The following is a 24,323-nucleotide window of genomic DNA, read 5'->3' on the forward strand; positions in this document are numbered from 1 at the left end:
TAAGAGCCTGCTTCCATTGCTTCTCGAACGGCGGTCGTAGTTGCTATGGGCCAACCCATATTTGATCAACTAGATACTATTTAATTCATGTAATAGATCTCCTGTCAATATTCCACACCCCGAGCCATAGACATTCTACAGGGGTAGATTTGACAGGTGATGCCTAAGATCTTGGTTTTTAAAGTTATGATCGACAGAATATTGGGCTATTTGAAAAAAAGCCACCTGCATTCTGGATCTGGATCCGAAGTTATTACATGTATTAAATATTAAGCAGATAAATTTACAATAAGGGCCGAAAGAAGACAGAAAACAAATGCTGACCGTTGGTACTACGAATTCCCCAGTAAGAACTGGCAAGACACAAGTAACCCACTTGGGAGAGGTAATAGATAATGTCCTTCAAATTGATACAAGAAAATTTCTTCTCTTCCAAAAGAATCAAAAAGTATATGTAGATCAACACATCTCAAGCCGACATCCCCAAAAGACAAGGCTCAGACGTCAAGCCAACGGCGGTAACCCAGTCCGCTATTACCCCAAAGTCGAACAGAATCAAAGCCAGAACTCGTCGTAGGTATCCCGAAATGCAGAATCAATGTCTTCACATCCCGTATCCAGGGCAGTCACATTATCCTCATGAACACTTTTCCTAATACTGTCGAGAAATTCTTCCTGCCGTTGCTTGATCGCCTGGATGACGATCCGATTGCCCGTCTTGGAGCCGGTTGACTTGAAGTGGGAGGCCTATTATTGCATGATTGAGCATCAGTACTCAATAATAAATACTGAAGTTTCTCTTGGCAATGCTTACCTTGCGGCCTAGCGCCCGCATAGTCTCGACAACAGCAGGGTGGAACTCATCGAAAGACTTGCTATAATGCTCAAATTCGTCCGCGTCAAGTGGCTCGCGCTGACTATTGTGCTGCATTGCCTCGTCGATTGCACGGTCGAGATTGTTGCTGGCATAGCTGAGTTTGACTAGGTCCATGATGCCCCCGTTGTAAGACTCGACTGCTTTGTGAACGTTCTTGACGTGGCCGTGCACTTGGCTCATGCTAGACAGGCTTTGTTGGAGGGCACTGCAGATGGCCACGGGCACCTGGGTGGACACGAGAACGGCCAAGATAGAATGAAGCTTCATTTTGGTTGATTTGCTGAACGGAGGTTATGAAAAAAGAGAGATGGTGAGGATACGCGGAATAAGATCTTATATGTATTGCATTAGAACTACGAAGGTTGGAGGAGCTTTTATGTATCTGACATCAATTGTCACTGTAGAGACTTTGGGTAGCTTCCAACGGCTCACATCACCCTGTATATAGACAACTGCAAGGGAGAGGGCCTGACGTCGAAAACTACCCCATAGCCTGATATCAGTCGCGGGAATAAACCGATATCAGCTATCCCTTGCAGCAGCGCAACATTATTCCGGTCGTCAAATATCAATCCCATCTGATAAAGTCAAATTATTTATAACATCAACAATACTCCGCAGCACTGTGAGATTCTGCAAGGGCGAACATGTGTTTGATGTCCGAGTGCTGCAACCTCAGATGCATCGAATATGAATAGGGTGTCAGGGGTTGAGCAGGTGACCCAACTTAGTTAGATGTAGTAGATTCACAGTGTACGCAGGCAACTCAGAGTGCAGTAAAATACTTATTTTGATCTATCTGAGGTAGTTGAGGGCTCACTCCGGGTGGTATACAGTTTGACGCAGTGAGAAGAGTACTTCTAGACTACTTTCGAACTCCAAGTAGCTGATTTCGCTGTTTATTCGAGAGCTAAGTGTATATGATACCAAGCAATAAAGAGTAGATATAAGACATGTCAAAATGGGAAAAACACAGTAGAATACCATACTACCTTTACAAGATCCGGATCCCACTAGTCCACCAGCTTTTCCCCCGCCACAGTTGCACCACATTCGAATCCCAGTCAAACCATGTATCGCCACCTGATAGTAACGCATTCCACCGAATGCTTAGAGGACCCAGCTCCGTCAGCCAGATCCCACAGCGAGCGTAATCATCAAGCATCAACGGAGCCGTAAGGTGGAAATACCCAAGGGCGACGACGACATTCGCCCATCTGAGAAACCTCGGCGGTATGCGCCGATAAAACGGCAGCCTCCAAGCAACGAACGTACTCCAAAGCCCCTGAACAATGACCCCCACTGCATGTAACCCGTAGAACAAGGCCGTCCCTGTCAGCGGCCTCGTGTCGGCAATCGCCGTGTAACTCCCGAGCCCGTGGTCGAGTCCCGAAACAGCAAAGCCTATCACCGTTTGCACGAGGCCGTGAGCTACCCTGGATCTTACGACCAGCAGTGGAAGAAACTGCATAATCCATTTCGAGCACGACAAGAAATCGAATCGGTAGTACTGGTGCCACCACGTTCCCCACATTCCGGCGAGGCCGCGATCAAAGACTGCCGAGAAGGGTCCGAAGAGACTGGGGTAGAGCCAGGCTTGATCGGCTGGTTGGAGAAGTAGAAGGTTCGAGAGCTTCGGGGAAATATACGCCAACAGTATAATGTAGAAACAGACAATAGCATGCACGAAAGTCATCGCAGTGTGAGCAGCAAACGTGCATAGGAAGGTGCGATAGCCGCGGACGAGACTCGAAGTTGCAGGAAGCGCGATGGAGGTCCCCGGAAGGGGCATGTCAGAGTCGATTTCGCCCCAGAAGTATGGATCACCCATTGCCACCAGCTTAAAGAGACGAAATCGAATGTAGGCTTTACAGACTACTGCAAAAGCAGAAAGGACGCTGGCGGGCTGGAACGGTACATCCCCGATATCCATGGGGTCATCTGGGTGTTTTGCAAGCTGCTCGAGCAGGGGCTTTGGGAGCGGCGGAGAGGATTTACTGCGCCAGTTCCAGGCGCTGCCTCGATGGCTGAAAGAAAGGCAGAAGATCCAGCTAACCCGATGCCAGAAGTTCCGAGGATATCCCTGCCACTGGAAAACCTCCCGTTCTCCCTGGCGCGCGTTCCACTCCGATGCACGATTCTGTTCCTTCTCGTTATTATTCTTGCTCCGAGAGTCATTGCCATCAGCGAGGGTTAGGAGATCCGTCATTCTCTGTACTGCAACAGTATGACGCTCGATTCGGCGAAAATCCGTCTCTACATCTCGGAAAACCAATAGGGACGCCCAACGACAAGCAAAAGACGCCACCATCAATCCAAGCCAAAAACCATTTGCAAAGTATGAGGCCCGGCAATTTTGCAGAATCCAGAATCCCATACCAACCGTCCAAAGATATGCGAAGAGCCGTATTTTCCGGATGCACGGAACTGAGTGTGACGGGATCATGGCGGCCACAAATGGTGGAATGGTTAAGAGAAGGGCATGATGCAACAGCACGGGCTGCAATTCGCCGCTTTGAAAGAGATTCTCCACTAGGGCCTGCTTTTGAAACCATGCTTCTTGGACGATGGTGAGGTTTGAGACGACCATCTTCAGATGGAGTCAGCCCTACTGGTAAGGGGAGTTAAGGTAATCAGCGAGAGTGTGCAGAGAGGCGTCAATATTATGGGTTTATATCTGGGTTCAAGCACAAGAGAGCTTGCTTGGAGGAGGAACATGTCATTATGAGACCTCTGGAGAATCTGATAGATGACAAAATAGATACCTTTAGCCCGTTCAGATCCATCACAGTATATAGATCATGCATGGTTTCCCACTTATAGGCACTGAAAATATAACTTACTTTGTCAACGATTTATAGCTCATGACTTATGCACTTATGGAAGTATCTTCTGTCCCTTTGGTCTGTTCGAGAATCACCAACATCAACGCAAGGGAGATGGAAGCAAGAGCTCCAATCTCCTCTCACAAAAGCTAAATTCTACTCCACAAATTTCTTCGTATCAAATTTACTGATAGGTCATTTTAGAACATTCAATTTCAGTAATAAATAAAGTATACTAATCTCGGCGTTTCTCCGAAACCCTATACCATCAAACGTTTGGCCCTACTACTTCTGTAAGCCAGTGGTGGTATAAATGATTCTGATTATACAAAGTTTTGCCTGCATATGACCACATGTGATTTCACACCCTCATTTATAGAACCTAGACTGTTGAGGTCCTAATTGACATAAACCTAGAATCCAATCTACAGAACTTAGTTTCAAGACGACAAATTTGGGCAAACATACGAATACTCATAACCCAAAAGATTACGAACATAGAAAAAAGAACAATACTACTACAATATTGCTAGACATCTATATCATTTTAATATTTCTACACTAATATACATAGCTAATCTGTATACAAGCCCTCAGGCCCTAATGCCTCGCTGACATGCCCAGAGGCGCCAAGCAACTAACAGCCGAGGTCCCTACGGTCTCTCTCTCCGCATTTTGCATCTCCACTTTTCACTCGATACAGCCTCAACACAACTCCCTAAGTAATAAAGGTGGCATTGGATACTCATGGTAGTCGCATACCGCAGCTATGGGGCTCTTAAGCATCTCTGACATTGTTTCACTCGCGTGGCGTGTCCCCTTATTGGGTAGGTCCTTACCGTCTCGCTCACGTAGTAGCCCTGACCAATTCTGACCCTTCTGTATACAGTCATCCACCTCACAGCCAGATTCACATCGCTATGTCTATCACGCGGTGAAGCATCTCTATTAAACTGGCGGCAGAAACTCGCCCTGGCGTACCTACATGCCTTTGAAGCCAGCTTAACAAAGAAGCAACAGGCTTTACATTTACGCAAGCCTTTAACAGGCCCCAGGATTGAAAACTACTGTCGCAAACACCGTCTAGAGCATAAAGCAATCTCTTTAGACAACGTGACTCTAGGAGACAAACACAGCATCCCCGCACCAATCCTCCACTTCGTCACCGCTCCTAACTCACAGCCTGACGGACCAACAATACTCTACTCCCACGGCGGAGGCTACCACAACCCCATCCGAGCCGAAGCACACATCCCCTTCCTGTTGCGCTGCGCCGCAGCCTGTCACGCGAAGCAGGTTATCTTTCTGGAATACGCGCTCAGCCCAGAGCACCAGTACCCAAGCCAACTAGTTCAAGCCGTCGCCAGCCTGAGGTTCCTCCTCGAGGACGAAGGCATCGAAGTGAAGGACCTCATCATCGGCGGCGACAGCGCAGGCGGGAATCTCACAGCGTGTTTGTTAGCCCACATCACCCATCCGTCACCACACGCACCCCCACTCGATCTCAATGGTGGTCAATTCAAGGCCGTCTTACTCGTGTCTCCCTGGGTGGCGATGTCTGCTATCGAAGAAAGGGATGTGCGAGCCGAAGCACGACACGATCATTTAACGTTGGATAGAGTGACACAGTTCACGGATCTTTATAACCCGGTGCTAGATGATGTGTGGTGTAATCCGTTTGAGGCGGAGGGTTCGCTCGCTTTATGGAAGAGGCTTTTTCCTGGTGGGGGAGAGCGTGCTGTGTGTCGCAGAGCGATACTGGCAGTGGGGACTGGGGAGGTCATCTTTGATTCTTGTGTTGGCTTTGGGCGGGACTTTCTTGGGGGTGAGACTGTCCGTGTTGATGGTCAGGGGGACCTTGACCGGATCAAGGAAAGTGACTTTGTCCTTGCTGTGGCGCCTGGTGACACTCATGTCCAGCCTGCGATTGACTCCGTCATGAGGTACCATGATGGACGTATGATGAGGGCGATTTTAGCTTTTCTAGAGAATTGCTGAAGAATGTGTTGTAACATAAAAAATGACACTTGGATCGATGAGCTGCGAAATGTACCCAGACACGGTTCTGTTCAACGCTGTGCATTCAATGTCTACTAATGCTCTATCCATCTGTAACTACTTTCGCCCCAAGGACGCTGGATCTCCTAGACTTCAACATAGTGTGCAAGGGAAGCAAACAGTCTAGCAAAAACTGTATCGTATCAGTCAAATTCCCCACCGTCTGAGACCACCTAATCACGTTCTTTACGCTTTCCCGTTTTTCGACTCCGCAAGGAAGCCAGAGCCTAGACGAGGACCATACAGAAACAGTTTCCCAGGTCCACACTCGGGCTAGAACAAACCTATAGAAAGATAATGGGTTTAACCCCAAAAAATATCATGGCTAAATGGGTAAACTACATTCCTCGCCAGGATCTTGGAAACCTCGTCCAGGTTTTTATAAACCCTCAGAGCTCCTCCTACACGATGTGCCATCCCGGGTCATCGGAATAAGTACCCACCTTGTTGAATACTGAGCGTACAATACGCTAGAGATAAATGATGAAAGTTGTTGAAGGGTAAGATGGATAGAAGTCTGATGAGAGATGGAAGAAAGATTGCTTGAAGTAGATGAGATGAGAGTGGTATGGAAGAAGGAGAAAGTTTCAGGTGGGAGGGGAAATGGCTGATGCTCTTATATAGGAATAAGAATTACCAAATATGGAAGGAGCATATATGACAGTGAATGAGTCATGATTAGATCACGTCTCTGGGCCCGCTTTGTGACGCTCTTGGAGATCATTTTTTACGATTGACCATGCCAAACCCACCACTGGTATTAGGGCAGTGTAGCTTTGGTTGATTACTGGAATGAGGTAAATTACTCTCCTACTAGATTGGGCCATATTAGGTTTTTGAACTTGTTGATACTATTCTGGATATATACCCATGTGTTGAGCAGCACTGATTAGAGCTTATATCAAAAGAGGCAAGAGCAGCCGTACATGTTGATATACTTTTCCATCTACAATGAACAAATCATTTGATCATGCAGCATAGTCTATATAATAGCTAAGTTAGTCAAATAAAACCCAAAGAAAAAAGCATAAAGATGCCTACAAAACCCCACATTCAAACCGTTCTCAGAGCCCAGATAAACGGCGTCTCAGGAAGACCACCATCTGTAATCAAAGCTTCCCGCAACTCTACAAAACCAGCTTCTATCTCACGAAGGTGTGCTACAACGAGGTCATGATCATAGGGCGGAACGTCCTTCAAAAAAAGACTCCACCACTTCTGAAACGGCTCGCGAAGGAGTGTAGGCCCAAGCAGAGCGCATCTACCAGGAATTGGGCGATTCTTATGAGTATTGAAAATACGAAGCAAGATCTTATACCAATGCTCTCCCTGATCAGTGGCCAGCCAGTCACGCGCGCGGAGAGTGATGATAGATTCAATGTAGCACGCGGGGGTAAGGATCTGGAGCCGACAATTGGGGGCAGAGATCCGGCCCAGATCCTCTGGTTCACTTTCCGGAAGCCGGCGGTCGTTAGCGAGCATATAGTTGGGATTATTGTAGTCCGGATCGTCGAGGGTAAAATCAGGGAATGACCAGAGACAATCCGACTTTCGATGTAGGACGAGGTCCGCATGACATCTGAGGTACAGACGTACTGAGCGGCCGCAGTGACCCTGGCAGTAGGTGTCCTTACAGGCTGGCTTGGGGTCGAGATGGAACCAGTGGGATGGCCAGGGCTGGAGGGGTCGAATGTTCTCTTGCTTGTCTTTGAGCCACCTACAGTTCTTGTTCTGAAGTGTCTCTACCTCATCTTGAAACTCGGCGTCTCTCAATATGTGAATTGCGTTGTCCATATGATGATCTGTAATGACGAAGTCTAGGGTCTGCAGTGAGTTAGTATGTGTATAGGGGGTATGGAATATGGTGTCTATATACTTACCCCAACGTTGCTATTAAGCAAGAGTAGATCGAACATTTTCTCGCCCCATAGGATGTGAGGAATCTGGGCTTGTCGAAGGAGGTCCCCTACCTGCATAGCCAGCTTGTATGACAGCGGCTGGTCGGTATACTTGAAGTCAGACATTGCTCTTTTGGGAAGGAATGACAACCCGCATGGCATTTTGCTCGATCTGTTCTGTCTGTTAGTGTTAGAAGGAAGAAAAAGAGAGAAGGGGAAGGACAAGAAGGAGACCAATAACAATGATCAGGAACTGACAGGATATGTAGATTTAAGACACCTATATATATTACATCTATGACTAGGGCTAGAAGAGAAAAGACAACAAGGGAACAGGACAAAGGCATAGGGAGACGACCACATAGCAAGAGCATCAAAGACTATTACACCCTACATCTCTTGTATACGATAGGCTCAAGGAAATAAATAGCACAATCCCATTGTTCCCTTGATAAAGAGATAAGAACGAACAAGCAACCGAATATGAAAGCTCAATGACATGTAAGAAATAAGCTTTTGAAGCGATGTTTCCTCCAATCTCACATTCATCTCTTCCTGACCACAACTAAGAACTACCTCTGCATGTTGCAACCATTAAGCGCTAACGATAAGTGTCTAACAATCTTTTAAATACGGTGTAGTATGCTGGCCCATGACCAAGGGATGACCGTGTTCCATATTACCACATCTTTATTAAAAATCAACACAGAGCAGGAGAGGGATAGCAATAGATTCATCTACCATATAGGTTTTATTTTCATATTCTGAGTTATGAAATGGTATTACCTGAGCACACCAAGATAGTGGGTTAACCACCTTGGTCCCCTAACAGGCTCTAACCGAATAGACTTGTCAAAGCTCATCAAGAAGGCAGACTTGCATCTATACTAGAACATGATAGAGCAAGTCATAGCTTTATGGGCTAGCTAAGTCTATTATCTTACTAACTATTTTAATTTACAGGACTTTATCATATCAACTTGTCCTAATCTTAAGAAAAAAATTGATCAATATTCTCGCTGTGTTTGATGCCTTTGGATGAAAACACGCCAGCAAAGTAAATCTAAGACCCCTCGTTGATTTACTCTACTCTTCAAAAGGAACAGTTTACATGTCAGTAATTACTACCTCTATCTTCATAGTTCTTTTTTTTTTTTTTATTCCTTATCCTTTATTTTATTTTATTTTTTTTTCGGAGGGGGTGGAGAGTATTCAATGCTTTAATTTCTTTGTTGGACGCATCCAATAGCCAAGGAATTTACTAATCAGAAATGTACTAATCTTGATAACCCTAAGAGACAATCAACGCTCTTCGCTTTGAAAAGGATAATGCAGACCTAGATCGTATAAAGTTGTAGTAACTGTCAGAATACTTACAACAGCATCAGAGATCCCTTCCCCACACATAAGTACGTGAGAATTGGACCTATTCTATCAGTAGTTGGACTCGGGCCCTCCGCTCTACGGATAGGCGCATTGCAGAGTAAACTGCGGCGCTCAAGAAGCCGTAATTACTGGAACCATGCTATCGAGATTGTGAGACGTGTGACTAAAGACTGGGTGTTGTGATACCACGCGTATTCGTTGAGCCTATAATATGGTAGCTTGTGAGAGGACATCCAAGCCCTCACTGCCCTGGATACTTCTATTCGCTCTTTCCGTCCGCTCATCCCTTCAGCCACATGGGTCTTAGCACATCCTGGTTTTATTGATTATAATCAACCTAGAGATAAGATACTATTGCGTCAGAGGCCTGCTCTTTGATACGTCAATCCAGGTGACATCGGAAGATATCTCCCATGCCTAGCGTTGCAGGGATGTGAAGTCACAGCCATGATAAGTCACTACTGACTGTACAGACTGTGGAAGATTGATAGAGGGTCTGACCTCATTTCTTTGTTATCCACCTCCTCAACCCATCACCAGTTTATCCCTCCGATGCCAGTTTTTCTTACCTCCACGTCTAGTTTTGCCCGGTTCTTAACTCAATCATCAAGATGACACTGAACGAGAAAAATCCCCCAGAGATTGTACCCCCTATCCCACCATACTCAGACGACACAAGCTCCGAGAGCAGCGAAAGCTGGGGCAGTCTCCAACGCCGCCTCAACAACCGCCAAATCCAACTCATCGCGGCAGGGGGTTCAATCGGGACCGCGCTCTTCATCAGCATCGGCGGTGGTCTCGCAAAAGGCGGTCCTGCCAGTCTATTGCTTGCCTACACACTCTACTCCGGCGTTCTAGCCCTAGTCAATAACTCGATCGCAGAAATGACCACCTACATGCCCGTATCGGGCGGTTTTATTCGTCTTGCCGGACATTGGGTGGACGATGCTCTGGGATTCATGGCCGGGTGGAACTTCTTCTTCTATGAAGCCTTGCTGATTCCGTTTGAGATTACCGCGCTGAGCATGGTTATGTCCTTCTGGAATAGTGAGGTTACAAGGCCTGGCCCGACGGCTGGTGTCTGTGCTGCTGTTATTATCTGCTATGCGTAAGACGACTATTCTTGGGCTGGTCCCTTTCATATATCCAGCTATTGTGGTTTTTCAGCGTCCCTGGACTCTCCCTTTATCGTGGGGATGCTATTCTCTATTTGGAACGCTAGCTGACCTAAAACAAAACGACAATACAGCGCTTTAAATATCCTCGCAGTCCGCTTCTACGGGGAGGCCGAGTTCTGGCTCTCCGGAGGCAAGCTCATCCTAATTTTCATCCTCTTCTCCTTCACCTTCATCACCATGGTGGGCGGAAATCCCCAGCACGAGGCATACGGCTTCCGCCACTGGAAGTCCCCCGGGGCATTCGTCGAATTCCACACCAAGGGCGATCTGGGTCGCTTTGAAGGCTTCCTCGCCGCTCTATGGAGCGCCTGCTTCACGGTCGTAGGACCGGAGTATATTTCAATGGTAGCCGCCGAGGCCGAACGTCCAAGCGTGTACATCAAAGCGGCCTTCAAAACAGTGTACTACCGATTTTGCATATTCTTCGTCGTCGGAGCCCTCGCAGTCGGAATAGTCGTCGCGTCTAACGATCCCGCTCTTGTCGACCTTTACTTTGGAAGCGGTGGTGGCGACGGCACAGCGGCGGCTTCACCATACGTGATAGCGATGAAGAACCTTGGCGTCAGCGTGCTACCCCATATTGTGAATGCGCTGATCTTTACTTCGATCTTCTCTGCCGGAAATACCTACACTTACTGTGCGACACGATCGCTCTACGGTCTGGCGCTCGCGGGCCGCGCCCCTAGGCTCCTCCGCTACTGTAACAAGCAAGGCGTGCCGATCTACTGCTTCTGCATCGTGATGTTGTTCCCGTTTCTCTCGTTCCTCCAGGTCGGCAGCGATTCAGCGACGGTGCTAACCTGGCTCGTGAATCTCATCACTGGCGGGGGTCTGGTCAACTTCCTGATCATGTCCATCACGTTCGTGCACTACTACCGCGCGTGTCAGGCGCAGGGCGTCGACCGGAAAAAGATGCCGTACTACGGATTTTTCCAGCCCTACGCTGCCTACGTGGGGCTTGTAATACACTCCCTAGTACTTGTTTTCTACGGATATAGCGCGTTCACCCCGTGGAGCGTCTCTAAGTTCTTCTCGAACTACACGATGCAGCTCGTCGCTCCGTGTCTGTTTGCGTTTTGGAAGGTTGTTAAGAGAACGCGCTGGATTAGACCTCACGAGGTGGATCTTCTCTGGGAGAGGCCGGCGATTGATGCCTACGAGGAGTCTATCATCACCCCACCGGTAGGGTTCTGGGCTGAAATGGGTCGTATGGTCGGATTTCGACGCAGGACGCCCCGCTCAACGCTCGAATGACAGCCCTACAGACATCTACAGGCAATAGACTAGTAAATCAAACCGCAAGGTTTCATATTCCTACATACCCAGCAGAAAACACGCCCCCATCACATCCACCACCATCACATCAACCCAACTCCCCATCCCCAACCCAGCCCACCTACCTCAACCTAACCAACTCTCCAAGATCAGGATAAACATCAAACCTCCTCTGCCCCGTAACCGGAATCGCCACCCTCGTCTCCCCAATAACGCCCGGCTCAAGCACCGCATAAACAATCCCCTCCTTCTCATCCATCCCCGCAACAACCCTCCCCATCGGATCCGCCACAAGACTATACCCCCAAGCCGGATACCCCCCATCCTTGCCCCTCGCCTGCGAACACAAAACACTATAAACCTGGTTATCGACCGCCCGCGCCCTACCCAGTAACTCCCAATGCAGCGGCCCAGTCGTCGTGTTAAACGCTGACGGGAAAACCAGCGCGAAAGCGCCGTGCCGCGCTGCGATTGCGCTCGGCTCTGCGAAGCGCATGTCGTAGCAGATTCCTAGACCGATTCGCCCGTATCCGTCGAGATCGACGACCGTGATGCGGTTACCAGCTGAGAGCGTGTCTGACTCGTGGAAGGACATCCCGCCGGGCACGTCGATGTCGAAGAGGTGCATTTTCCGGTGCGAGGCGAGCAACTCCCCCTGCGGTGAGTATACCGCGCTGGTGTTGTAGATGCGGTCTGTGTCGGTATCGTGCTCGGGGACTGTGCCACCGATGAGGAACGCGCCGCTGTCGCGGGCCATTTGGGCCAGGGCGAAGAAGCTGGGCGAGGTGGTTTCGTCGGGTGAGGGCGATAGGGGCTCTGCGTAGGCGCGGAACTGGGCGGTTGAGTATGGCGAGTTGAAGCATTCTGGGAGGATGATCAGGTTGGCGCCGGAGGATGCTGCTTCGAGGACTTTCTGGCGCGCTTGGGCGAGGTTTTTGGTTTTGTCGGGGCCTATATTGTGTGTGTTAGTTACTGTAGTGGGGTTGGGGGAGAGAGGGGGGACGGAGCGGGAGGGTGGTACCGCTGGCTATTTGGATGCAGGCTACTTTTAGCGGCTTCTGGAGAAGCGGACTGCTTGGCTGTGAGGATCCCATGATGTTGATTGTTTCTTTGTCACGAGGTATGGATTGGGGGCAATTTGCAGTGTTTAAGTATGGGACGAACTATTTTGGGGACATCTCGTTTTCTCCAACTGTTGGAGAAACCCTGCTTGTCGGGATGCCGAGGTTTACTTACCCCAATTGTTGGAGTATCGTTAGTGTTATTAAGGGGACTCCAAATGTGATAATGAGGGGGTAGGGAAGGACTTGGGTGATGCATGAAACTTGATTGAACAAGTATCGGATGTAGTATATAGGGTGGTGCGTGGTTGAATGGTAAGACACAAATTTTGTCGTGGTTGTAGAGAAATTAATTATCAGTGGGTTTACCAAATGGAAGTACTGATGAGTAGTAGAAAGGTGCAGTTGCAAGTAAATAAACAAACTCTCTATTGCATGGATTGGTATAATTCTAGGGATATCAAGATCGTTAGATGGGGCAATGAGAGAAGGATACGAAATCTAGCCTCCTTACTCAGTAGAGCGCAAGAGCCAGACCTAGTAACCCAGTGAAGAGAGCGCCCAACTCAGGACGTCCAAGCGCATGTGCAGCAGCACTCGAATTCTCATCGGGAGACGGGCTACGCTTGCTGCTGCTACCGCTGCTGCTGCCGCTGCTGCCGCCGCTGTCGCTACTGCTGCCGTTGTTCTTGGGGCGCCAGCCTGGATCGACGTCACCATCGGAGAAGAGCGCCCCCCGCCCGAGATCACCGTGGAAGAGCTTCTTCGCGTTATGAGCCACGCCCGGGACAGCAACGAGTCGCAGCTGGCTCTTTCCACCCACCACGCCGCTCCAGTCAGGGAGATCTCCATATTCACCAGGGAAGCCTTCCAGGTCTTCGTTCGTGCGCGCGAGCGTGTTGATATATCGGAACCAGATCAAGTTGCGAGTGCGTCGGTTCTTGCCGCCTTGGAGCTTCCCCATGCAGCTCGTATCGCCGGCACTGCCTGTGTCCTGCATTCCCACTATTGAGACGATATCACGGCTGAGGTACTGTTTGAAGTAGTCCTTGGGCGTCATGTCCTTGCCTCCCCGGGCGGGGAAGTCGTCGAAGCCGTATCGCCAGGTGTTGTAGGACGTGCAGGATTCCTTCGAGGTGGAGTTGTCTGAGAGGATAGGGCGGTCCGGGGTGAAGTACATGCACGAGGACGGGTCGCCGTGGATGTACCGAACGTGCACATTTTCAGGGGGGTCGTTACCCACGGCCGAGTAGCGCTGGGCGAGCTGGCCGCCGCCACCGTGGCCAATGACGGTGACGTTGGTCAGGTTCGGGTACTTCTCCTTGTCAGAGTGGAGCTTGACGAGGCCGTCCAGGACGTCGAAGGAGGTAAGGGTTGTGTTGGCGGGATGGTTGGCCTTGCCACCTGGCTGCCACGCGTTCAGATCGTCCCACGCCAGCTGGACGTCCGTGTACTGGCCAGAGTTGTACTTCTTCGAGAAGAACTGCGGCGTGAGGACTGCGACTTTGCGCTCCGATCCGGGGAAGTCATCCTTTCTGGCCTTGGTGACGGAGTCGTGCATCGTCTTCCAGTAGGTGTTTCCATTCCTGAGCCTCCCGTGGAGAACAATAAAGAGGTGCTCGATGTCCTTGTTTTCTATATCCTCATTGATGAATCCGGGCATTTCCTCATGGCCATGATCATTAATCTTGAATGACGTGAACCTAGCACCATCTGGTACATTAATGTCACCGTGGTCCTGTTGTCCAACTCGTTAGCTAATACTGTGAGGTAGCAGTCAGACCTGGACCTACCTCGCCTGCTTCACTATTATCGTCCTCGACCATCAGGCCGGCTTCCGCAGAATAAATATCCTGCTCCTCCGAACCTTCGACGGTTCCATATTCGGACTTGCTATATCGAAATGCAGAGCAGTAGGGCACCAGGAGTGCCAAAAGGGCTGCCAAAAACAGCGCCCGGAATGTCAGGGCGGCCATGTTGTAATTTGGCAAAATCAGATCTTAGAATAGACTACCAGGGATGTTAATTCCTGACAGTTGTTGATGAAATGGCCAGGGGAGATTGTTGGCATTGACCAGTACTCACCTGTCTAATTTTTCTAAATTCGTCTGAAACGATCAGATTAGATTCAGGTCGGCAAGGGGTTAATTTAAGGTTGATCCCCTATCAGTCGCTGACGTTGTGTCCCTGGCTCGGCCTGGTCACGAGCTCGACCAGAAAGAGGAATTACCTGGAACATGATCTTCAAGGTTTCTGTCGATCGATAGCAGCGAACAAACCAAGAGGATCGGATAGACACGTGCCGTTCAACCGAAGATAGCGCTAGCTGAGTATGCCGTTGATAATTGTTACAGCACTCGGATGCTATCGGATAGTTGTTGAAGCCCGTCAGTAGACGATCTCTCGATTGCGACTTGGCAGGCGCGCGCCGCGCGGCCCAAAGGGAGGTTGGAAGACGATGCGCAATGTGGCGTGAACCAGTCGTGTTCCGAGACCGGTTTTCACAAAGCGTAACAGGGGCTTATCTCAACACATGTTTCGGGGGTTTTCCCAGAAATCCACCCCGACGTTCGTTCGATCAATGAAGATTAGTGATGGGAGGCTTCCGATACCCACCGTGACGAGCGTCCGAATCCCCCACGCCTGTGGGGTCGATTAATGAATATCAGGGGCAGGAAACTCAATAGTGAACGTCACTATGCAGGCCTCCTATTCTGTGAGGCTCTAGAGCCAAGAATCCGTCCCCACCTCTCGCACTCGTGTTATCTAGCATCACATTACTCCGTGGCATGAAGGCATACCGCCCGTTCCATCGAAGGATCATGATCGAAACTGACGGGACATCTAGGCTACTGGACATGCAAGGAATGTGGTCTGGATTGGGCCCGGACCATGACGTTTGGAAAGAGATGTATCTATGTCCTGTAGATCATGTGGAGCTGCCGATATCGCTGCTACGGCTGTGTTTGTAATGTGGGATGTGAGATAGGGGATGGTGTGCGATTCTCAGGAGGCAGGGATAGGAGCGATCCTTCTGAATCGGGATGGGACGAAAAAGACCGGCGGAGCAATCACGGAGGTGGACCAGGGCCCGTGGACGGGCGGCAATCCGTTGCCGTACATTCATTCTCAGAAACGCAGAAGCCTATCCAAGGACCAGGTGGGATGGTATACGGGGGTTGAATGGATTCGAGAAGACCAAGTTGTGAAAACGATTGTCGAGACCCACCCGGTGGGGTCAGCTGACATCACCACCCTAACCGCTTTCCTGAAGAGTAGAGAGTACGGTTCTGCCGATATGATGTACTTGCCTTTATCTTTGCCCTGCTTCATCATCCTGTTCCAACATCCAGTTTCTACTATCATGTCTGTGTAGAAGGTTGTTGTCATGTTTGGATCGCAGCAGGATTCATAGTGGCGAACGGGCGGATCATTTGGTGGGTCCCTCCTTTTTACAGTCGTTCGAGTTCGAGATAGTAGGTTTCTTGGAAGTGGGTCTCCTCCTATCTGGACCATTTTAAATCTTACGCCAGTCCAGTTAGAGAAAGTACCCTAATTCTAGCCAAGCATTGGCACTATAAGATTCACTCATTAGAAAGGTTAAGTACATACGACCATAGGGTGTGGAGAACAGGGCTTCCCGTCCGCTCAGCCGTACTTAAGCCACACGCCGGCCGGTTAGTAGTATGGTGGGTGACCACATGCGAATCCCGGCTGTTGTATGTTTTTTCTTTTTTCATTCTAGTTTTATTTTTCTACTCTTTGGATAGGTGAAATTTTACCCTGAGTCTGTATGAAACTGCTGGTAGATAAGAAACTAGTTTATAGCCATTGATAAGTTGAAAGGTCTGTCTGGAATTAATTTTGAAGAGGTTTTCACACACAAAAACCTCTATCCTCTTTGCCTTCCCATTGATAAAGAAAACCTAGCGGCCAGCCCACCCCGACGGCGGTATTGCACGTATGCGGCTAGAAAAGAATTGGTAGCTGGATAGGCTGACTGTGCGCCAGAGCCTACAGTTCCACATGTAGAACTGAATAGGACGAAAAGGTCGAGTATTATCCCATCTGTGGCATGGCTGCCCTGGATTTTCAGCGCCAATGCGGCCACCCATTATTCATAGGTCATATGCTTGAATGTGCCGTCCTGCAGGTAAGAGACGACATCGTGATAGCCCTTTATGCGTCATGACTCGGGACAAGGAGATTCTCACATTCGTCACCATCGTCAAGTGGAAGATCCCCGCAAGTTGCCTCGTGCGACACGGTGTTTCGCATGTCAACTGCGTCAGTCACCGCACCGGTCATGCAAATTTTGCTGCATCCCTGAGCTTCTAGTTCGCGAATAACGCCCGATTAATCTCCGACTGACCAGCAGACCGCGATAGGCAGGGAAGTTTTGGATATGTATATTGGCGTTACACAGCTGCATATCCGGGCCCCTTCGGCCGTTGGCGACTCGGAAGGATCCCGGAGACGATGATGCAAGTCGAGTATAATGCTTCTTTCTCTTTCTCTCTCTCTGTGTGTAGTACAACATCCGCATCTCATACCCGAATGTTGTTTAGCCCCTGCGAGCTTTTAGTCATAAGTTCTTGTAATTATATTACATCTTTTTTGGACAGTATGGATTTCGATTGATATTGAAAGGAGTCTATATGAATATAAAAATATGCAGCTATTAACGATATTGTTCTAATTTTTTAATATTTCTCAGATAAGTATGATTATGTTCAAATGATTCACTGCATGAAGAACTGACTGTCCTCAAGTCTTTGAATTCAAAATCAAGATTCTACTCGATCTAGAAAGGGGCCTTCACTCGCAAGGCAGGGATAACCTGAAGGAATCCGCTCTGTCACTGTCTCAGTAGGAAACTGGAGGGTCCTGTTCTTGTTGTCAAACCATCAACACTGAAATTCAATATTAATGGGCTTGAGTTTCTGGTTGTTCCTCTTTTGTGCTTGCTGAACCCGCTTTCTCAAGATCGTGAGGGGGCCCTTCACTTGCTTTGCGTCTGAGCATAGAAAGGCCTCCCATGACACCGCTTGAGCGTTGATGTCGAGACAAATCTTCACCACCATTTCTATCCTCCCCCTTGCTGCACTCCTGCTTGAGCTTATCATGTGATTCCTCATTGTCATCCGGTCTTTTCTCGAAAGATTTGTTTTCTGGTATCTGTGTCGAGAAGAAGGGGAAGACAGACGAGAGGCTCGGCTGAACTTTTCCCTGATTTTCGGCCCCAAGAGGTCTTTCGGGTTGAAACATATAAGGCGAAAGACGCACGGCGATCACCAAAACTATGAAGGCGATTACGGCGCAAGCTATCATTTTCCAAATGACGTCTGAGGGAGGAGAAGCAGACATGCTGTATATACTGGTGGCGAAGCCCAGAGGCAGAAAAAAAACAGTGGAGTAGGTGAAATACTGGATGTTTTGGTTCTGGCGAAAGCTGCGAAGGCTCATTTTCGCATCATATTTATTTTTGGAATTGTTCTCATGGAAAGTCAACGACCTCTCGAGGGATTCGACTTTTGCTTTGTGGCCGAGGAGTCCTCGCAGAGCTTTTTGGTTGAGAAGCTCGATGGTAGTGATGGCGTGGCGGTACTTCCTTTCGTCTTGATTGGTCCATCGAGGCTTTTCATCCCTTCGATCTTTTTCTCGAGAATTCCAGTCTTTGATATTTGCCATTATACTGTCCAAATCAACTTTTAGAATGTCAAGTATCCCATGCAAGCGAGCCCATGTTGTGTGAGAGTCAAAGTATTTCTCAGTCACTTGACCGGGATCATTGTCTTTGTCTTTCTTGATACAGTCCTCAATTGAGTTCAATATCTTCTCAATGCTTCGATTGATCTCACTTAAGATTCGAAACAGCAACATCGGCTCCAGCACCTTTCTCTGCTGCCATAACCTTGGCGCTGGATTGCCCAATACTTGTTCTAGCAACCTGCTATTCCTAAGGAAGTACACTAGATGCTCGGGTTGTGTTACTGGAAAATTTTCGACAATTAGTGAAGTCCAAAATTTATCAAAGAAATCTCCAACAATCCTAAAGCTCGCAGAGGCCCGAACAAGGACCTTTTTATCGGTAAGCTGTAAATCGGTTTCCAAGTGCGTCAGCATCGGACATGAAGCCTGTAAATCGGTTCGGCTATCGTATTCGCAAAGTTGAAGAAAGTTGCAATGAAATTCGGTCTCCCATGTGTTCATCACTCGGTTTGTCTTGTCTTCAAAATAGTTCAGGTATTTTGTATGGCGGTCGAAAAATAACGAGATAGCAATCTGCTCTGCTTCAGGCGAGGGTAGATAGCACATGATGCTATGATCACTTGGGGCGCGCGCAAACCACAGGAGGCGCTTTTTTGCCTCGTCCTCATTCCGCTTTTTAATGAGTTGGTCCCATGCGTCTTCACTTCTAAATGTTCCACGAACTTCATGGCGTTTGTTATCCGCCGACTCCCTCCCGGAGGCTTTCTTCTTTGGTACATCAAGAAACAAAAACGACGCAGATTCATTCTTCTCTAGTGACGATGGCTGATATTGATCTTTTTCTTCTTCTTCGGCTTTGGCCTGCCAATCTGCAATGGCTCTATTGATGAATTCACCAGTTTTCTTTCTTTTGACCTCATCAACATCCTGCCCACTTTGATCTGGCGCCAATAATTTCAGATCCCAAAAGAAACTTCTTGGACGAATATTCCCAAAACGTAAGGACTTCTGTTCCTCCTTGGACTCTGGATTCACCTTTAGCAGCAACCACTCGTCTTTTAGGGTATTTTCATCAGGTGGCCAATCGAAAAACGCTGGGCGGTCATAGAGCCATTCTTCCCTGACGTCGACAACGCTCTTTTCGTCAATATGGTCATTAGATATGAATTTTCTATCGGGAGGATCATGGATATCGATAGATAAAACTTTTTCATCGGGAAAATCATTGGTCTCGGTCGAGGATTGCACCTCGTGCTCTTTTTTTTTTGCGTTGCCGCTTCCCACACTGTGGAGCAGGAAGGGTACTTCAAAGGATATATCAAAACAGATGCCGTCGTAATTCACCCAACTATCCCCTAAATTAGCGGGGAAAAGTCCATTTGCCATCTTACTTCTAGCCAGGTTTTGTATTGCTCGTCGGAAACTTTTCCCTTCATCTGTTACCCCCTCCTTTCCCATAAGCATGCACAGTCCGTGATACAGAGGGTTGTCAGAGTCGATAAATTTGTTGGAAATGTTTCCTTTTTGCTCTTCCACGGTGGCTTTCCAAGCTGGAATGTCAAGCGAAAGCACACGCTTCACCAGGTTGTAGAAAAGAATGGTATCCTTCGAGTGAAACTGCAATCGATTTTCGCGAGGCGACCTGGTTACGGCCATTATACGCTGCTTCGAATCCGAAGTCATCGTGAAACGCTTGATTACTTCGCGGCTCACTCGTTTCGGGTCATACATCTGCCTGAGGCTGTCGTAGTCTTTGGGTTCTTGGTTGTCGCTCCCCTGCCGCTGATTCCTCCTTGATACCGTGGCAGTATCCCAATCCATCATTTGACTGATAGCTTCCAAAGCATTGACGATCAAAATGTGGTCATCTAACCGGAAATAATTGACGTCTCGTCGCACATGGCACCATGCGTAAGCTTTGCGCTCATTTTGTTTGTGGAGGGCTCTGACCCAATCCATGGCTGAAAAGCTCTCGAGGTACTTTGTGATGGTTGCACGCTCTTCCACTGATGAGAAAACAATGTAATATCCATATGCCTTGAGGAGCTGTAATGGGGTGTTGGCAACCTCGTTTCCCGAAGGTCGGACATTAGGTATAGGCTTCCCATTGGCCCAGTAATCTCTGTGAAATTTGGTGCCTTCGCGATCTGCAACTTCGAAAACCCATTTCAAATGCCCCTTGCATACTGCCATAATTCGGCCTCTCAAAGGATCTGAGTCTGGCAAATGTTTTGCAGCTTCTAGTAGAAGTTTAAAGGCAAAGCTAGGGTTTGTTAGCTCCATATCGTCAAAGAAGAAATGCCAACCTACAAGCTTTCCCTGGTGGAGACTCTGTGGAATGCCATTTCGCCCTGTGTTAATGCAATTGGTTCCATCTCCTGCTTATCATCCTTTCCTCTATTTGATTGACTTTCTGATTTGACTGACAAGCCTTTCTCCCACACGTAATCCGGGGTTTTGGGTATTGCACACACGCCTAGGATGTGCTCAATGATTCGAGACATAGAGAATTTGCATTCCGATGAATCCGGATCGATTTTGCTAGCTTTCTTTTCTTTAGGCGCTGAATCGTGCAAGAAGTCCTCTATGTCGACATCTGCTGCGGAGATTGTCAAAAGCTTCCAACTTGGGCTCTTGGTAGACAAGAGCACTAGTTTATAGCCAGTGATAAATTGAAAGGTCTGTCCAGGATTGACCTTGAAGGGGTTTTCACGTTCAAAGACCTCCATCTTCTTTGCCTTTCCATTGATAAAGAAACCCCAAACTGAAGCAACTGCGTCTGGTTGTGCTCCACCTGTCTCGACATTTTCTCTTTCATGACCGTCCGGGGAAATTTCCTGCGATTGGTCTGATTTGACGCCTCTTTTGTTACAATCCCTCTGCTTTTTTCCCGATGGGGTCCAGTGTATTTGGACAAATCCATACCCAGCAGGCCCAGCGCCGTGTGTGTAGTCTGCATCGACTCCCGACTTACCCTTTTCATTCTTATCACCCTCGACTTCACACCTAGTCTCAATGTTATTTGTACTCTTCCTCTCAACCTCTATGATGTCCTCGTTGAACTTGTTGGAACTGTCCTGAAATTCCAACTGACGGGTGAGGATATCAAAATCGACCGTAAGTTTGGCTTCCAATTCCTGCGCGCTTTGATTATGGAGAAGGATTTCCTGAATAACGACTCCGTTTCTTATGAAAGATCGCTGGACAATCTCCCAACTTTCTTTTTCACGGAATAATACCCGGGGCCACCTGTTGCGGATCCAGGAGACACTATGCGAGTACGGGCCCGTACCAGGCAGGACTATATCGCAACCAAAGCCTGCTCCGTATTTAATCAACCCAAGCAGCGATAGTCTCCGGGAGGATTTCAAATATGGTTCCTCAGTTTCTTTATGATCCATACAAACAATGCCCGATCGTCCGTAGCCAAGGTACCGACTTATCTGCACATGCTGGCCCCAACACGTCATGGTGGCAGTGGTCCCCTTGTCGCCAAAGGATAGGTAACATGGATCATCGAAGATATTTTTCTGCTTTTCCGGTACGCATGTCTGTAATCCATCTTCGTGCAACTCATAAGGTGGGTTGATGCTCGGGGGATCAAACTCGTGGATCTGATTGCCGCTGTTAGTCGTAGTCTGCAGCCTGCACTGGGCCAGACTTACGTAGCCTTCGATCTCCTTCACCGTGATTCCCTCTTCGATAAAGCCATTCCATGGCTCGTGGTCAATAAGACCGCTGTCAACTTTGGTCGGTGGCTTTACTTCCGGGTTTGACAAGTGATGGCTCATCTTGGTCGTCCGTCGATTGCTGAAAACTCGTGTGCGTGTCAAATGTGATCTTTTCCCGAGAGGCAGGAGATAAACATCAGAAGATAATCCTTTTTAACCAGTAGAGGAATATCGAGGGGCAAGAGAAGGATCTCAACAAATATATCTCGTTCAAGCGGTGGAGGGATATCGAGGGGCCAAAGATGGATGGTTGGCACCACGCATCCGGGAGTAGAGACAAGCTGAACATGACATTACAATATGCACAGCTATCACGCGGGCACACCAAAGCTGGCACAGCCGGAAAAAAGCAACAACTTCATTAAATGAAGTATGTATCCTTTTTTGGATGACAAGAGAGACACTAGGCTAGCAGTAAGGGTGTTATTTGTCAAAGCATGGTCAGCTCGTCACTAAGCGCTCGCACTAATAAGCCACTATACGAGCGATCCTGTAACCAAAAGTACAGTATAATGCAATTGGCTAAATGGAGCATTATCAGAAATTCTTGATCGTCCTACTTGCATAGCACCAGCTGCACAGGCAATCAAAAGTCTAATATCCCATCTCCTCGGGTATCTGTAAAGATTGATTACCACCAGCTTTGTTATTCAATACCTAACTGATCCGTCCGCCTATGCCCGAAAGTTTCTCTCATGAACACATGCTGCCCAAGCGTCTCAATGACTTTCGATTACATCAATACCAAATGAGGTATTTTCGAGGCCTTTGAAGTGAATCATACAAACAAAAAAAACCAACCAACTCAAAGATCGCCCGTGATTTCAATGTCCCAAGACAGCGGCTCCAGAAAAAGCTCGATAAACGAGGCCACCAATTGATATGAAGCTAATTCCTGGGCTTTTGAAGTATATACGAGACTCTATTGCGATCTAGCACCCCAGCAACTACAGTTTCGAAACGATAAATGCATGGCAGACTAACAAAACCACCAGCAATACTATCTCATTGATTGGAAGACAGGAGAATAAGAAAAACCTTAGCACTATAAGACTCACTCATTAGAAAGAAACAATACATACGACCATAGGGTGTGGAGAACAGGGCTTCCCGTCCGCTCAGCCGTACTTAAGCCACACGCCGGCCGGTTAGTAGTATGGTGGGTGACCACATGCGAATCCCGGCTGTTGTATGTTTTTCTCTTTTGATTCTAATTTTTTTGCTCCTGAGACCGGCTCCTTGGGTGTTATCCCGTTATCCGTGCAGACTGATCATGGCGTTGTAAGGAACCCTCCTTCGGCAACCAGAGCGGTGTTCCGACTGTGATTTTGTATACAAGGCTTTGAAAGTGGAAAGTTGGAGCTGAAATCTCGAGTGGGGCAATGATGATCACCCTGGTGAGAAGTCATGGTTTATCCCACAATAAGTATCATGTTATGAATGATCGCGAAGATTGGCAAGATTGTTGTTATTGGACAGAATGGTTATGGGGTTCAAAGTCCCAATTTGTCATATCTCGATCCTTTTCCTCGGTCTTGCATATCTTAATGAAAGGTGGGCTAAGGAACCCTTCCCCGCCCCCAGCCTTGGTCGAAATTTACAACCACAACAGTCATTTTGTAGATCGGGTACGGTGGTTTGATACGTTGATCCACGACGATTTCGTGCTCGAGTTTCTCAGGTCCCCGCCTGAAACACCACAAATGCATATCCGAGGAAGACAATTCAACCGTTCCTTTGTCTCGACATGCATCAACCATACTCGCTTTCCCCACAGTAGTAGTGAAAGATGCATGTGTCCTACTATTATCTGCCAGAGAGACTGACCTGACTAGAGTAGCGATGAGAAGTATATTCTTGGTCTGGATATTAAAATGTGTAAGACATCACCTCATAGGTTGTTGATTGTCTACAGTGCGCCAATTTCCAGCCAACATGATAGCCTTGCAGATATCAGTCATAATGCAGGGATAAAACAGCATATCAGGTGTATCCACGTACACATACAGATCGACGATCATTCAAAAATAAGTCAGAGTCTGGCAAGTCTTGTGCAACTGTTGAGGTGAGGTTCCTCCCAATTAGATTAGCCCCAAGCTCCATTCCAAGTTGCAGGAGCTGGTGAAAAAGCACTCACAGCACTGACGTTGTAGCAATTTTTTTAATGTAGACAACCTCTGACGTGATTAATCTCCAAATTCCCACCAAAAGCTTCTGCTATAAAGTATGGCATGTATCCAAGCAAACCACAACAACCCGTCACTATCAAATTCAGAACTTAACCTTTCAACATAGCTGTTAGTCCCAACACGCGTCGAAAAA

General features: G+C 48.0%; 8 protein-coding genes across 8 annotated transcripts; 2 read left to right on the plus strand and 6 right to left on the minus strand.

Annotated features, from left to right (window-relative positions):
• Positions 1 to 555: 555 nt before the first annotated feature.
• BDW47DRAFT_127356 (cell wall mannoprotein 1 family protein) lies at positions 556 to 1,144 on the minus strand (the record flags this gene model as incomplete). The annotated part of the gene is made up of 2 exons (XM_024816700.1): positions 556 to 747; positions 815 to 1,144. 2 exons carry the CDS (start codon positions 1,142 to 1,144, stop codon positions 556 to 558), a joined length of 522 nt encoding a protein of 173 aa, XP_024670405.1.
• A 727-nt stretch (positions 1,145 to 1,871) lies between these two features.
• On the minus strand, positions 1,872 to 3,467 carry BDW47DRAFT_132848 (wax synthase family protein; the record flags this gene model as incomplete). Its single annotated transcript, XM_024817674.1, has 1 exon — positions 1,872 to 3,467. The coding sequence occupies one exon, from the start codon at positions 3,465 to 3,467 to the stop codon at positions 1,872 to 1,874; it is 1,596 nt and encodes a 531-aa protein (XP_024670406.1).
• A 1,004-nt stretch (positions 3,468 to 4,471) lies between these two features.
• Positions 4,472 to 5,700, plus strand: BDW47DRAFT_132849 (lipase/thioesterase; the record flags this gene model as incomplete). Its single annotated transcript, XM_024817675.1, has 2 exons — positions 4,472 to 4,529; positions 4,592 to 5,700. 2 exons carry the CDS (start codon positions 4,472 to 4,474, stop codon positions 5,698 to 5,700), a joined length of 1,167 nt encoding a protein of 388 aa, XP_024670407.1.
• A 1,113-nt stretch (positions 5,701 to 6,813) lies between these two features.
• Positions 6,814 to 7,820, minus strand: BDW47DRAFT_118859 (uncharacterized protein; the record flags this gene model as incomplete). Its single annotated transcript, XM_024815265.1, has 2 exons — positions 6,814 to 7,584; positions 7,641 to 7,820. 2 exons carry the CDS (start codon positions 7,818 to 7,820, stop codon positions 6,814 to 6,816), a joined length of 951 nt encoding a protein of 316 aa, XP_024670408.1.
• A 1,835-nt stretch (positions 7,821 to 9,655) lies between these two features.
• BDW47DRAFT_132850 (amino acid permease/ SLC12A domain-containing protein) lies at positions 9,656 to 11,476 on the plus strand (the record flags this gene model as incomplete). The annotated part of the gene is made up of 2 exons (XM_024817676.1): positions 9,656 to 10,152; positions 10,294 to 11,476. 2 exons carry the CDS (start codon positions 9,656 to 9,658, stop codon positions 11,474 to 11,476), a joined length of 1,680 nt encoding a protein of 559 aa, XP_024670409.1.
• A 142-nt stretch (positions 11,477 to 11,618) lies between these two features.
• BDW47DRAFT_127361 (carbon-nitrogen hydrolase family protein) lies at positions 11,619 to 12,591 on the minus strand (the record flags this gene model as incomplete). The annotated part of the gene is made up of 2 exons (XM_024816701.1): positions 11,619 to 12,448; positions 12,519 to 12,591. 2 exons carry the CDS (start codon positions 12,589 to 12,591, stop codon positions 11,619 to 11,621), a joined length of 903 nt encoding a protein of 300 aa, XP_024670410.1.
• Positions 12,592 to 13,010: 419 nt separating this feature from the next.
• On the minus strand, positions 13,011 to 15,079 carry BDW47DRAFT_51873 (uncharacterized protein). Its single transcript, XM_024819214.1, has 3 exons — positions 14,644 to 15,079; positions 14,352 to 14,568; positions 13,011 to 14,296 (listed from the first exon to the last, which is right to left on the minus strand). The coding sequence occupies exons 2-3, from the start codon at positions 14,532 to 14,534 to the stop codon at positions 13,073 to 13,075; spliced, it is 1,407 nt and encodes a 468-aa protein (XP_024670411.1). The 5' UTR covers positions 14,535 to 14,568; positions 14,644 to 15,079; the 3' UTR covers positions 13,011 to 13,072.
• Positions 15,080 to 17,284: 2,205 nt separating this feature from the next.
• BDW47DRAFT_132853 (uncharacterized protein) lies at positions 17,285 to 22,257 on the minus strand. Its single transcript, XM_024817677.1, has 8 exons — positions 21,936 to 22,257; positions 21,299 to 21,884; positions 21,143 to 21,268; positions 20,581 to 21,064; positions 19,662 to 20,533; positions 19,555 to 19,625; positions 19,295 to 19,524; positions 17,285 to 19,243 (listed from the first exon to the last, which is right to left on the minus strand). Exons 1-8 carry the CDS (start codon positions 22,059 to 22,061, stop codon positions 17,485 to 17,487), a joined length of 4,254 nt encoding a protein of 1,417 aa, XP_024670412.1. The 5' UTR covers positions 22,062 to 22,257; the 3' UTR covers positions 17,285 to 17,484.
• Between the last annotated feature and the right edge of the window lie 2,066 nt (positions 22,258 to 24,323).

This window comes from Aspergillus candidus (genome assembly GCF_002847045.1).
Source record: "Aspergillus candidus strain CBS 102.13 unplaced genomic scaffold BDW47scaffold_36, whole genome shotgun sequence".
Taxonomy (NCBI): Eukaryota; Fungi; Ascomycota; class Eurotiomycetes; order Eurotiales; family Aspergillaceae; genus Aspergillus; species Aspergillus candidus.

What these genes read in the sequence shown, in the direction of transcription:
- BDW47DRAFT_51873 (XM_024819214.1), bottom strand. Translation starts at nt 14,534, where the DNA reads ATGGCCGCCCTGACATTCCGGGCGCTGTTTTTGGCAGCCCTTTTGGCA. An exon ending in ATAATAGTGAAGCAGGCGAG is followed by an intron (nt 14,297 to 14,351) that starts GTAGGTCCAGGT and finishes GTTGGACAACAG; the next exon opens with GACCACGGTGACATTAATGT.
- BDW47DRAFT_132853 (XM_024817677.1), bottom strand. Translation starts at nt 22,061, where the DNA reads ATGAGCCATCACTTGTCAAACCCGGAAGTAAAGCCACCGACCAAAGTT. An exon ending in TGAAGGAGATCGAAGGCTAC is followed by an intron (nt 21,885 to 21,935) that starts GTAAGTCTGGCC and finishes AGCGGCAATCAG; the next exon opens with ATCCACGAGTTTGATCCCCC. An exon ending in CATAGAGGTTGAGAGGAAGA is followed by an intron (nt 21,269 to 21,298) that starts GTACAAATAACA and finishes CTAGGTGTGAAG; the next exon opens with TCGAGGGTGATAAGAATGAA.